This window comes from Nilaparvata lugens, chromosome 11 (genome assembly GCF_014356525.2).
Source record: "Nilaparvata lugens isolate BPH chromosome 11, ASM1435652v1, whole genome shotgun sequence".
Lineage (NCBI taxonomy): Eukaryota > Metazoa > Arthropoda > Insecta > Hemiptera > Delphacidae > Nilaparvata > Nilaparvata lugens.
Window position 1 is genome coordinate 24,695,379 of NC_052514.1, and position 13,979 is coordinate 24,709,357.

The 13,979-nt window shown below is 32.4% G+C and overlaps 1 protein-coding gene across 21 annotated transcripts in view; it reads left to right on the forward strand.

The window, feature by feature from the left end:
- The window catches only part of LOC111051634 (four and a half LIM domains protein 2), a 276,721-nt gene extending 263,390 nt beyond the window's left edge, over positions 1–13,331 (forward strand). For all 21 annotated transcript variants that reach the window (XM_039437942.1, XM_039437946.1, XM_039437941.1 and 18 more), the window contains 3 exons: positions 5,057–5,226; positions 7,553–7,739; positions 9,478–13,331. In XM_039437942.1, coding sequence (XP_039293876.1) covers positions 5,057–5,226; positions 7,553–7,739; positions 9,478–9,635 — 515 coding nt within the window. In that variant the 3' untranslated portion in view covers positions 9,636–13,331. The remainder of the gene's footprint in view (positions 1–5,056; positions 5,227–7,552; positions 7,740–9,477) is intronic.
- The last annotated feature ends 648 nt before the right edge of the window (positions 13,332–13,979 follow it).

The window sequence follows — 13,979 nt, forward strand, 5'->3', positions numbered from 1 at the left end:
AAGACTGCACGCTATGATTTTTCAGGAAATTGCCACTGTTAACACTATTGTAATCTATGATTTATCTCAGTTTTGACAAAACTTATGATAAATTTTAGCATAGAATTATAATCATACACACATATTTTAAATATGTATTATATTATGTAATAGTATGAATATTTTATCGGTTGCAAACAATATCTTTGTCTGTCATAGAATGCATGATTTAGCACATCTATAACAACAAAATGATTTTAGAGAATTTAGAGAATTAAAATGTGAAAAATTAGTTTCATTGCATGTCAAAACAATAGACAAAATTGATTGTTTCGAGCGCCATGGTGTGAATAAGATGCAACTTAGAAAGCAGTAGGCCTACTACTGTCGTATTTTACTGTTTATTATGGTGAAGAGAGTCAGCCACATTGATATAGAAAATAAGATTAAGAAGAGCGAAGTCCGCTATGATGCCACTGCGCTAGTGTAGCTACCAGAAAAATCGGGCAAGAAGTCTGGTATTCGTATTCGTTGTGTAGAAAAAGAGCCTTTTTCAAATGTTAATATTTTTTTATTGAAGCAATAAAAAATATTCAAAGAATGGTAGTTTCATGCAGTGCTTATGGATGTACGAATCGGCATGCGCCAGATAAAGATATTTCTTTCCATACATAAGTATTTTATATTTTCATCGGTCATGTTTCATGCAGGCGCCTAGTGCCAAATAGATATCGTTTATTATTGTTTCCTTACAATTTTTATTTTGAGATATTTATTAAAAGAATTCAATAATGAGCATAGATATTATTGTCTACGTAATTAATTATATCAACATTAGTTAACTTTAACAGCATTAGTACCTAATTTAATCAAATGTTGCTCAACTGTGCTATTTTTCTGTAATCTATAACCATTCTCAGTTAATCTCGGACCTAGAATTTTTCTAATTATTTTCCTTTCTTCTTTCTTCAAATTTTCTAGATCAGCTTTCCTGTTGAGATTTAGGGTCTCACTGGCATATAGCATTGATGGCTTTATTACTGTATCATAACGGTTTATTATTATTATCTTATATAAAATATAGGAGTATAGAGTATAGTTAGGTAGGTACCTATACTTAAGTTGCAAAACGAATGAGAAACAGTTTCATGAAATATTGTGATAACGGTTAATTTATTATTTTTGCCATCTAATTAAATATATGGTAATATTAGCAATCTATAATTTTTGTTTTATTTTTCCGTTCTTATAATATGTAGTTATTTATTATCTTATATTAAATATAGGAGTATAGAGTATAGTTAGGTACCTATACTTAGTTGCAAAACGAATGGAAACAGTTTCACGAAATATTGTGATAATGATTAATTTATTATTATTTGCCATCTAATAAAATATACAGTAATATCAGCGATCTATAATAAATGTTTTATTTTCCATATCCTAATTACAATAGAAAAATATTGTAAAAATGAGATTCATTTTCTAATAGAATGGATCAAAATCTGTAGTGAGGTAGGTTCACTAAATTAGATGTTTGGTCGAGTTAAAAATAATGTTCAATGATCAAATCATTGTATCATATAGTAATGGAATGACGAAAAGTTGAAAAAAAATTATATTGAAATCCATCAAGTATGTCAAAAGATATAACACAATGAAAGTCGATGTTTTCCCATATAAGTCTGCCTGGGCGCCTGACTTCTTGCCCGATTTTCAATGGCGACGAGAAATGAAAGAGGCATCACTCTTCCAAACGCTTGAAGGTATAGCTTAGTCATCTAACTATATATATCAATGGTCAGCCACGCCATACCGCGTCGACTGTTTCCCCTTCCACAGCGTCAAATCGAATCGCAAATGAATAACAATATACATCAATGGATTCGCAATGAATGTGGCTACATTAATTATTTGTCTAATTTTCTTTAGATTATTTGCTTCGAAGTTAATCGGAGAAAACAAAAATCAAATCGAAAAACCCCTACATTTTTATGTATATATTATTTTATCAAGGAAACTGTTTGATTTATTGAGGAAATGAATACGACTAATATTTTAGTCCATAATGTAACGAATCGAATGACATATGATAGATTTTTTTCCGATTAATGTTTACAGAGATAATTGATTTCCAGTTTGCTGTTTACTATGGCTAAGAGAGTCAGCCGCGCCGTTCCGCGTCGACTGTTTCCCCTTCCACAGCGTCAAATTGAATCGCAAATACATAACAATATACACCAATGGATTTGCAATGAGAGTTGCTACATTAATTATTTGGCTCATTTTTCTTTAAAACTACTTGTTTCGAGGTTAATCGGAGAAAACAAAAAAATCAAATCACAAACCCCCTCAATTTTTACATATATATCATTTTATCAAGAAAACTGTTAATTTTATTGAAAAAATGAATATAACTAATATTGTAGTCCATAATGTAACTAATTGAATGGCATATAATAGAACTGTTTCCGATCAATGGTTACAGAGATAATTGATTTCCCGTGTTTACCTGCATTTTTCATGTTTTAGGGGGTTGGGGCGGAAAGCTCCAAGGGGATTTTCTGGGACTTTTGGGAGAATGACCCTCTGGGAGGGTTCTATCGATGGTGGGAAATTCAGCTTTTATTTAATTTTCGGATCGAAACTGCTTTTTTGGACCTTCATTGACTGGGCTAATAGCTCTGTAGCTTCCCAGAATTTTTCCGTGGGTTGGATATGACATCCCAATATGAACACTTGAAATGAAAAAATATTATTATTAAATTTATTAATTTTAGAAAAGCAATAAATGTTGTTATTATACTTCCTTTTTGATATATGTGCTTTTCTAATGAAAATTTGGATACAAAGCACTTTTCTCTCCCGCTAAATTCTACATGCCATATACAGTAGGCTACTGTACTTAATCTACCAAATAACAAAATTTTCCACAATAGCTTGAAATCTATCTCCTCCTCTCAAACAAGGAGGTAGGATATTCATGTGTCATGTCATTGAGCACTATATTCAAGATACTGTAAAGCAATTTGACAACAGTTCCATGTAGTAGGGAAATTGAAGTGATTGTACAAAATGTTCTCCAGTTCAACTCCAAATTGCTTTCAGTTAACTTGATAGTTTTCTATATACTAAGCAGGAAAAAACCGTTTCCAGAAGTTTGAAGTGATTCAAATAAAGGGGCCATTCATTCCTAATTTGCTTAGGAAAGAGATTATCGGTTCCTCAAGATCACAGATACGAAAAAACAGTGTGTTTTCACACGTTAACACTCTATTTATTTCCTATTGTTGAGGAGACGAAAATCTTTCCTACCACCTATTGAATAGTATTCCATGAACATCCACTTCTGAATTTCTCATTTTCTATGGAGTTTTTCCATTCATATTGGTTAGTACCAATTTTTCTTTGGAATCCACTTCAAAGAAACCAATTATTGTTTGTTTCCTACGATGCATTTGCTTCTTCATGTGTGAACTAGAATGCACTATTGAGATAATGTTAGTAAGGTCATGGGTAGAATAGTGTCTGGTACCACCTGTAACATGTGAATTGGGTTTGGGGGTTTCAGAGGGTGTGAGAAAATGTCATTACTGTACCTCGAACTATCTTTCACATGCAACAAAGCCGGGAGGTACAGTCAGCCGCAAAACTAGTATCATCAACTATCTCATTCACAAGAAGCATTATAGTTATTGGGTGCTTGAGTGCATTTCGTACCAGTTACAGTTCCATTATGCATCAAGTTCAAGGTTAACGTCTGCTAGTCTTATTGCTTCTGGTATTGAAGTTAAGGCCTACCCCACACTTCAATATGAGGTGTAAATCTCCCTATAAACGTTGTTAGAAATGTGCTTAAAACTTGCTGCAATGACTCACCTTTGTCGCATTGTCATAACATTTTTACTATTCAAAAAACTGCTAATTGTGTTTTCCGACTGCGAAGTTTCCTAAACAGTAATTATCACTCTAGTTCGCTGCAGTGAACTTATTCTAGACTCATCCTAAAAGAAACTTACCTGTCATAAAAAGTTGTAGTGATTAACAAGTTGGTCCTATCTTTCGTCGTCACCTGGTGTGGAGAACAGCAGAAAAGAATAATCCAAAACAACTATTCTTTACTTCGCATTACAACAAGTCCCTGGGACAAGTTTCAAACGTATCAGCTGTCTATTGCAGCTGATGACAGATGATAAAAGAATTGTAACTTGTTGGGTTACGAATCTGCTGTAATGTAAACGGGTCTTAACTGTTGTCGATCACGTAATGCTCAACTTTTCAGTTGCGAGATGCATTTAGCCAGCTGTGGAAATATGCTTATCTACTGTTGAAGTTTTCGGTATTCATAGTTATCACTTCTCATAATCATTGTACTGTACTAGGAGGTACAATAAATGAGAGTACAAATAATGTAGGCCTATAAAGTTCTACAAGATAAATCAGTAGACTTGAAAATTTTCTGTTTTTTCTAATTTGTACTCAAATTGATTTTGAATTGCCCTTATTTCATTAATTTTCTGTTATCTTGCGTTTTTGTGTGTGATGTCAGTCACTGTTTTATCAGTTCCCTTGAGTTTCCTTACAATGTATGATTTGAGGTACTACTTATATCTTTGTTTAAGGGTAGGACTATATAAGATATTCTGGTTTCTAGGACACTTACCGTATTAAATATATTGTACCATCAAATCCATATTAAATTTATAGGTTCAATGGTCCATGATATTTAATTGTCCTAGAAACTAGGGCTGGATGTCATTATTTCTCCTCTGTTTTCGTGTAGAATTCTGGGCACTATTAGCCTACATTAATTCCCTTGTGTCTTTCTGTGAAACGATGTAGGCACTATGTTATTAGTTTTTCTCCACTTCGGTAACAGAATAAAACAATCTCATAAGTTTAATAATCTGTTCAAGTTTTCTCTGTTTTGTTATATGATTTCAAGCCCTATTTTAACAATAATATATTATTTTCTCCATGTTTTAGAAAAGGTGGTGATTTCGGGCATTTGTTATTAATTTTCTTGTGGTTTGGGAAATATTTTTATTGATTTTGTTGGTGTTTTGGTGTGTTTCAGGCACAAAAAAGATGGAGTACAAGACGCGCCAGTGGCACGAGCAGTGCTTCTGTTGCTGCGTCTGCAAATCGCCCATCGGCACCAAGAGCTTCATCCCGCGCGAACAGGAGATCTACTGCGCCACCTGCTACGAGGAGAAATTCGCCACTCGCTGCGTCAAGTGCAACAAGGTACTGCTTTCAGCCATCAATTGTCACTGTACTGCTTTTAGTCAATTGTCACTGTACTGATTTTAGTCAATTGTTGACCGAGCGAAGTGAGGTCCAAGATTCAAGTCGACGGTTTTGCATTTCTCTTTATGTTCATATTTTTGTTTATATGTTTATATGTTCCGCATTTACGGCGAAACGCGGCAATAAATTCTCATGAAATTTGACCTCTTTAAATTGCGCGTCGACGTACATACAAGGTTTTTTTGAAATTTTGCATTTTAAGGATTATACAAAAGGAAAAGGAGTCTCTTTCGAACGCCAATATTACCATAAAAATCAGACTATAGAAATTATTCATCATAAATCAGCTGTCGAGTGGATTGTTAATTGCATGCAATGACGCATGCCATTCCCAATGTAATTTGGTAAAAAATCAGCTGTCATGTGGACAGCTGATTTTTCTCCCGACTTTTCTCTGCTTTCAACTCGGCAAGCTTTTAATGATATTAGCATTATAATGCTAATAATTATAATTAATATTAATAATTATCGTCGATACAACATTCCAAACAGTCATTAGTTGTTTACGCGACGATATCTCGCAGATACGTCAGGACAGGACATAATTCACTCTGATGGAGGCTGTGGTTTATAACTGCGCGAGGTCTACTGTTCACAGAACTACTAGTAACTACTGATAGGAGGACAGCGTTGCAAATTCTCTGCCTTGCCACTGCCTAAGAGTATAACTGATACCGGTATATCTGATATAATATTAACTTTTTATTCTTGTTTAGAATGATCAATTATATTTTATTATTCAAGAAAATATACATTTCAATTATTAAATTATGAATTTTCATAATTGAGATTATATATTTAGTCAATTTATTTTATATTTCTACATTGCTAGAAAACGATCTGACAACGTTGAGGAGCTAGATAAGGATAGCGCTATCTGCTGAATGATAGACAAGGATAGCAACACTATTGTTAATTAATTACTGCCATTACAACGTGGACCTCACTCTAGATACTGTTTTCAACAAGTTTCGCAATTTTATTATTTCCTGTTCAGCAAGTCTCTACTACAGTTAAGTCTCTACTCCTACTGGCGAGCAATGTTTCACTTATGCCAGTAGTTCTTCACATCCAGCCTATCTGTATTTTACAGATACCGTCAAACCGGCTAACTTGGGACAGTAGTCTAACTTGGGACAGTAAACTCCTTCTCTCCAATTCCAACTTACCAGCTGTCTGTGCAATTCATTCCGAGTTCTGGCATTGTGGATTTGTTGGGAACACATCATTTAAAATATTTAATAACGTTTTGAACATTTGATTAACAGCTAAGATACTTTTTTAACAGTCATAACAACCTACTATTTCTAACCTAGAAATTGAGCCTTCAATAACGTCTATTGTGAACACTCAATTATTACACACAATTATTCTACAGTTAAAGTATTTTTATTATGAATATGAAACATATCATTCAAAATCTAATGTTCCAAGTTAGCCTTCAACCACTCAATTTATTGTCTAATTACAAGCAAATCATATTGGTGTCCCAAGTTTCCCAATCTCTGCGGATAACTTGGGACAACATATTTTCATTTTTTTCAGAACAGGTTGGAATAATAATGAAATTGAATGTATATATTTGAAGTATTATTAAAGTCCTAAGTTTTGAGCACAGGAGAAATAAAAGTAAAATGATAATGGAACTGAATTTCAAGTCAAAGTTGAAAACTGTCCGAAGTTAGCCGGTTTGACGGTAGTTGATATAGATATAATTTAGAATAATAATTATTGTTTTTTCTGATTGCCACATCTTTGTACTGTTTTCTGCGAAAATTGAAAATTGAATTGAAAGTCTAACAAAGTCTGATTTTTGTAACCACGTATATAAATAGAAATAAGTAGGCCTCTGCTACTACTGTAAATATCGACCGAAGAACTAAGTAGCAGAAGAAAATTTGAAGAATGAAGGGTTAAAGCCGCTTCGCTGGCAACGGAGAGGTACCGGGTTCGATTCCCGGTCTGGGCACAGTTTTCGGACAGTTTCATTATTCAAATCTCCTTCTGCTGATTAGTTCTTTGGTCAATATTTGCAGTAGAAGAAGTCCTTAGTTCTATTTACATAGCTTTCATTGGATATTTATTGTGAAAAAATTATTATACAGTACAGTGATAATATTCCAGCAGTTGGTTTACTGCAATTTCTTATAAATCGTTCATCATTATAAAAGCTCAGTACAAACGATCGACTTTTATGATATGATCTACATTGACTTCTCCTATCCTTGTCTAATTGAAATGTGTATGTGTTTGTTTGTGGCAGATAATCACATCAGGTGGCGTGACATACAAGAACGAGCCGTGGCACAGAGAGTGCTTCACGTGCACCAATTGCAGCCTCTCTCTGGCCGGACAGCGGTTCACATCACGTGACGAGAAGCCATACTGCGCCGACTGCTTCGGCGAACTGTTCGCCAAGAGATGCACCAGCTGTTGCAAGCCTATCACTGGTAAGGACCAACAACCACTAAATGCTTTCATCCTCTATTTTTCATATTTTGTTTCTGGAAAATAATTGAATTCAAATTCAAATATTTATTTTGAATTTGTTTTCTATTATCCTATTTCATCGTATTTCATAACAATATGTACGGAAATATTAACTAACGCAGGCTATTTCCAGACTTTTCTATAGGTTCATGGGTGGTACCTTCCATCAGAGACGAATGTCCGAATTCGAACGAAACAAACGAATAGTAATTCATTCTCTATGCTTCCATGTAATTTGTGGGCTCTTGGGCCATGAAATCCATTCAACATTGAATTTCTGATAATTCCCATGTATTCACACCCTTAAGAGTGGAAGAAAGCACTTCTTATGACAGTGTGATTAAATTTGGGGAGCATCCAATTGTCAGATTGATGATGGGAAAATCCATTATTCTATTTTTATATAGGTACCTAGTTTTGATTGACTGGGTTAACTTGATGACTTGCGATGATAAAATTGTAACATAGACCTATATAGTAGCTATGTTCAAGAAAATGTATCAATTATATGTTGTGGAACCGATAATTTTGCTGAAATATATTCAATGCTGAAAAATTTGTGCCTTCTGGTTTCAACAAATTCAGCTCCTGGCACCCCATTAATTGGAGACCCAAGTAAAAAATTCCTTCGAACTTTTTTTAAATCCCCAAAGATTTGTTTTGGAAACCTCTCCCAAAAATGTTAATAATGCAGTATGCTCTCCCAACCCAAATTGCACACATTCAAGTATGTGGGCACCCCTGCCGTTTCCAAAATCATTCTTACCCAAGCAAGCTTTCAAGCAATCAGAATTGTTGAATCAGCTATTCTAGAATCGTTCTAATTAATGTTTTGCTAGAGAATTTAAATTGATTGTGATAACTCAGTTTTTTATAATATATGGTTACTCTGAGCTTGATGGATTAAAAATATAAGTAATTGAAGTTTGAAGTGCTTAGCATCCAACTAAAGTTTAACGGTGATGAGGAGAGCATCATTTTACTTTCTATTGTGTTTGAGGGAAAATTAAGGGAGAAAGTAAAAAGATTTGGTGCTTTCCCCTCTCTCATAGCGGTATATATTTTTCAATTTTTCCAATTCTCCATGTGCCTATCCGCTTCCAGACGTTGGCTACCATGGTGACTAGTTTACACCCTATATCCACAGCTGCACGGAACAATTCCGCGGTGTTCATGGAGAACCAGGCTCTCAATTTTTTCAGACATAAAATTCTTCTTCTGTCGATCCCTCTCCTTCCAATTACTCTTCCTGGCAATATGCCCTGTCGTAGCAGATCATAACGGTGTGTGTTTCTCATAATATGCCCCAAAGTACTGCAATTTTCTCGCTTTTATAAAAGGTATACAACAGCTCTCTTTCTTCTAAAAATTTCGGCATTAGTCACACGATCCATCCATGAAACTCTCAAAATTATCCTATAGGCCTACAGCCACAACTCATACGCCTCCAATGTTTTTGTTGCAGCTTCTGTTAATGTCCACGACTCGACTCGATACAACAATACCGTACCGAAAAAACATTCTCACTTTAGTATTAAACCCTAGATCCCTTTGAAGATTGAGTCTATCTTAATGAACACATTCCTGCTCCTTTCAATTCGGCATTTTATCTCTTGTGAATGGTCCAATTGTTTGTTTATAGTGGTTTCAATGCTTGAGTGGATATTATAGCCTACTTGCTTTTCTGTGTTTTTTCAGGAATTGGCGGCACAAGATTCATTTCGTTCGAAGACCGTCACTGGCACAATGACTGCTTCATCTGCGCCATGTGCAAGAACTCTCTGGTCGGTCGTGGATTCATCACCGACGGCGATGACATCATCTGCCCCGATTGCGCCAAGACAAAACTCATGTAAAAGCAGCCGCTGAAGTATACATCACTCACGCATTTCAATTATTATCAGTTAGTAATAAATATGAATATCCACCTCTAACACTTAGAACAACACTGCAATGAAAATCATTGTCAGTATCACCTTAGTTGGTTTGGTTAGGTGAGGTTAGGTTGGTCTAACAAAACAGCACATGCCAACAACATAAGTCATCAAAACACTAGCTACTTGTCATCGCATTCTATCATCAGTTAGTTAGAAACCGGAAAATCCACCTTTATCATGTAGAAAATACTGCAGAAGATATCACAATTGATTCAATTATTTTAGGGTAGGTTGGGTTATATCAGGCTAGTACCTTCAAAGCTTGCATAATTATGAGTGCCGAAGGCAGGATATTTTCACAACATTACATTGCAGCTACTACAATATTATTATAGAGGAAATAATTTAATATGGAATAATCATTTTCTTAGATAACCAAGCTATTTGTAATGTGATAAATGGGTCCTAGCCCAACCTACAAAGTTACAAGTCTGTAGGAATTTAGTCAATAAAGTAGCTAGTAAATCCTATTTTTGGACTACAAATACAAAAACTCATATTAATTTTAGCCTTTCAATAGTAGATGAAATAGTTTGAATTCAGTGAAAAATTGAGTGCTTCAAAACTCAACAGATTTTCAACTCAGAAAAATCGCACCAAAACATCCAATTAACAAAACTAACTTATTAATAAATTATTATATGGTAGACCAAGTTTATAATAAAAATTATAGCTAATGACGTTATACAATAAAATGTATACAAAAATAATTTACCTATTCCCAGTTTCAAAAACTGGTTGTATGATTTATTTATTCTTCTATTTTAATATTTCCATTTAGGGCTTCCAGGCTAATCCATGTTAGTGTTCCCTTATAATTTATGTAACAATATTTATATTATGAATATTGTTACTGTATAGAATTTAAGATTCAAATTTGTTGATTTATTGTTGGTGAAGTTTATATTGGTTGAAGAACAATCAAATTGAATCTAACATATTTATTGTTCAATTTAAATTATAATATTTATTGTAATTATCATAGTCATTAACATCGATCATTGGCATTTTCTTTCTATGTGATAATTCATAAATTATATATCTGAGGGACAAATTTACCCTTGAAATATCATCTATTTGTTATGAAGTCTAACAATTTATTATCAAATATTATATCTCATCTCATCCTAATCCATGACTATTAATAAGATCATTGTATATTTTTATTATTAAATAATCTATTATTTATTTCGTAGGTTTAACTAATTTTAAGTGTTATATATTTCGTATAATATAACTTTAATGCTTTATACTTGGAAATGCAACAAATAAACTAGACTACAATTTGATTGATATTAAATCATGAAATGTCTATGTATACCGGATTACTAGTACCTAGTTACATTTTGGAATAATATCAACTTTAGGTATTTTATTATTTTTGAAAATCGTTCAAAATTATAATAAAACGCTTCAGATGCCATAAAATCATATTCATGATTTCTTGAGTCTTAATATCGCTGTAGTAAATATGTTCTGTTACACTTTTAGGGTCAAGTGGCCCATTAACTTACTCATAAGTCACTAGTTCCATTTTTCCAATTGTTACAGTGACATTTGATACAAAAGTATTGCTCATTATCAAAGAAAATTTTGTTTTGAGATGAAATTCAAAGCTTGAAAGTTACTTTACTTGGATATTGAACAGAATTGAAAAATAAAATATTTTTATATGATTTGATGTTAGAATAATCATATAGCTTCTATGTAAAATCTAAAATAAAATAACTCTTCAATATTATAGGAGCAAGATGATCAATATATTCTCTTGGGTGCTTCTACTATTTGTATTTGGTGCTAAGCTTATAACAAATGTATTTTCAATGTGTTTTCTGGTAATTTCTCTTGTTCAAACTTCAATACAAATTGAAAAAGCATTTTACTTCCAGTTCTGAATGAATGTATGCTATTACCTACCTATTTATATTAATGACATTGTCATAGAGTAAAGAAAATATAATAGTCTAAATCGAGTAATGAGGGAATCGATTTTTGCAAGGAATTTAAAACTTAAATATCAATCAAATATATAATTTTAGGTTTATTAAGTCACTGTGAAACATTAAATTGATCAAATTTCACATGAAAAGTCTAAAAAAGTAATTTATTCTATGTAAAATGTAACCATAAGTTGAATAACCGAATACAACCCATATCACATTTTGAAAATTGTCACAAAATTATATATTCTCCCTTTGTTCTTAAGGCCTAGTTTACCTTTAAATAATTGAAGACAATTAAGCTTTCTTTAAATGAATCGTTTAATATATAAATTCACGCCTTACTCAAGTCAAAAAAGAAATATCAATGGATAATTATTTTATAAAATATTCAACGATCAAATTAGTATAAGCTGTTTGAATCTAGTACTAGCAACTCTCTAGTAAATATTGTGGCCTTAAACTGTAGTGAATTCAATCAAAATTATATATACAGCAGTGTTAAATATATATATACAAAATAAATTTTAATATCTAATGTGATCATTTGTAACAGAATAGACCAAATTATTAAGAGATTATAAAGTGAATTGGATTCCTTTTTTAATAACTATGGAAATTTCTAATTCGTGTATAATACAACAAAGCGTTTTATGCTTGGATATTGGTATCCCAGACAACAATATTTTGTAAAACGAATAAGATTATAATATTTCGGCTTTCAGTAATTATCTATTTGTAAGTCTATTAAAGAAAGCATTGAACAAAGCAGCCTATGAACAAGAAAGGGATTATCCGAGCTTAATATAACCACTAATGAAGCGGCTAATAATTAAGAGAATTGGAGGCAATTTTTCTAACAAAAAATTCTAAAGTCACTGCTGTATTAGCTTTAAACTAGAGGAGTGTATTATGTGTACTCACCTTGATTATTTTTATAATGGTATTACTTATAATCATGTACCGTACCGTAATACTACTTGGTATAGAAGATTGTAATCATTGCAAAAATCAAATTGATTTTAATCATTTCTCACATTCTATCATCTTTATATAATATATTATCATTCTTAATATTCAACATTATACTTCGTTTTTGATAGATCTATTTTGTAAGCTTGTGACTTAGTGACCTACAGTAGAAGAAAATTTTAAGCTTTATACTGTACTAGATCAATCAAGCTTACTTGATATTTATTCAATTGTAGAGTGTTAAGCTTGAGAAAGAATTTGAAACCCCTCTTCTACAGTAGCCTATTGAATCAAATTTTGGATACTTCTGATTCACTGAGCTTATATTTTCTAAATAATGTCAAAACACAAAAAAAGTTTGGGATTGTTGCTGACTAATTTCTAATTTACTCTTGTAAATTATATGTAAATAATGTATTGAGCGACTATCAAGTTCTTGTTGTTAATCCTTCAAAAAACGCATAGAGATTATGATAACCTAATATTTTACGGTAATAACATAATATATTTGAAAATGGGTTAGAAATATTATCAATCTATACTTTATTGACTTCAAAAATCAGAACATATCACCTTTGTTACTGATCTAGTTCTGCTGCCTTCTCATTACATAAAAAATTATGTATTTGATAAAAATAACATAATCTTGTATGTCACAAGTTTTTGTATGAGTCGTGGATAATATTAAAAGATGTTATCGATAGATGTGTGTTCCATTATTACCATTGTTATATATGTGTTCTCTTATTTTTTTATGCATTTTGTCACAGTTTGTGAGTGTTGATTGTTTAGTTTGTTATCCCACATTTCTTGGAAGCTGGTTCATCTGAATCCTTCAATATATATCGGTAATCCTTTATTTTAATCAAAATGATTACTGCATTTATTCCTTTCTATTTTATCTTTCTCCTTCAATCTCAATGCAGTCTGCTTCAGATAGGTACCCTATATGGTATTTTGTTATCTTTGTTTAGGTACGAAGATTACTATCACCACGAAATAAGGAAATACTCCTTAAGGAATAAAATTAAAAAATTTTAACTATCAAATTCTGTTTTTTCGTGCTAGTATAAACATAGTAACATCTACTGACATCTTCAACTCTTTGAACCGTAAAATTTGTCTGCCAGATTCCCAATGTAGGTAGGCCTACTCATCTGATATTATTTTTGTATGATTAGTAGTACGGTATCATCGAATGTTAATATCTTCAAAACGGTTTGAGCTAAATTCATATGCAATTTTTTTATTAAGTTTTTACTTGAAACTGTATTATTTCTATAATAGAAATTTAATGTGTATCTTATGACCACATTCCTATTTTAAAAAGTAGAGTTGAATTCAATACGGC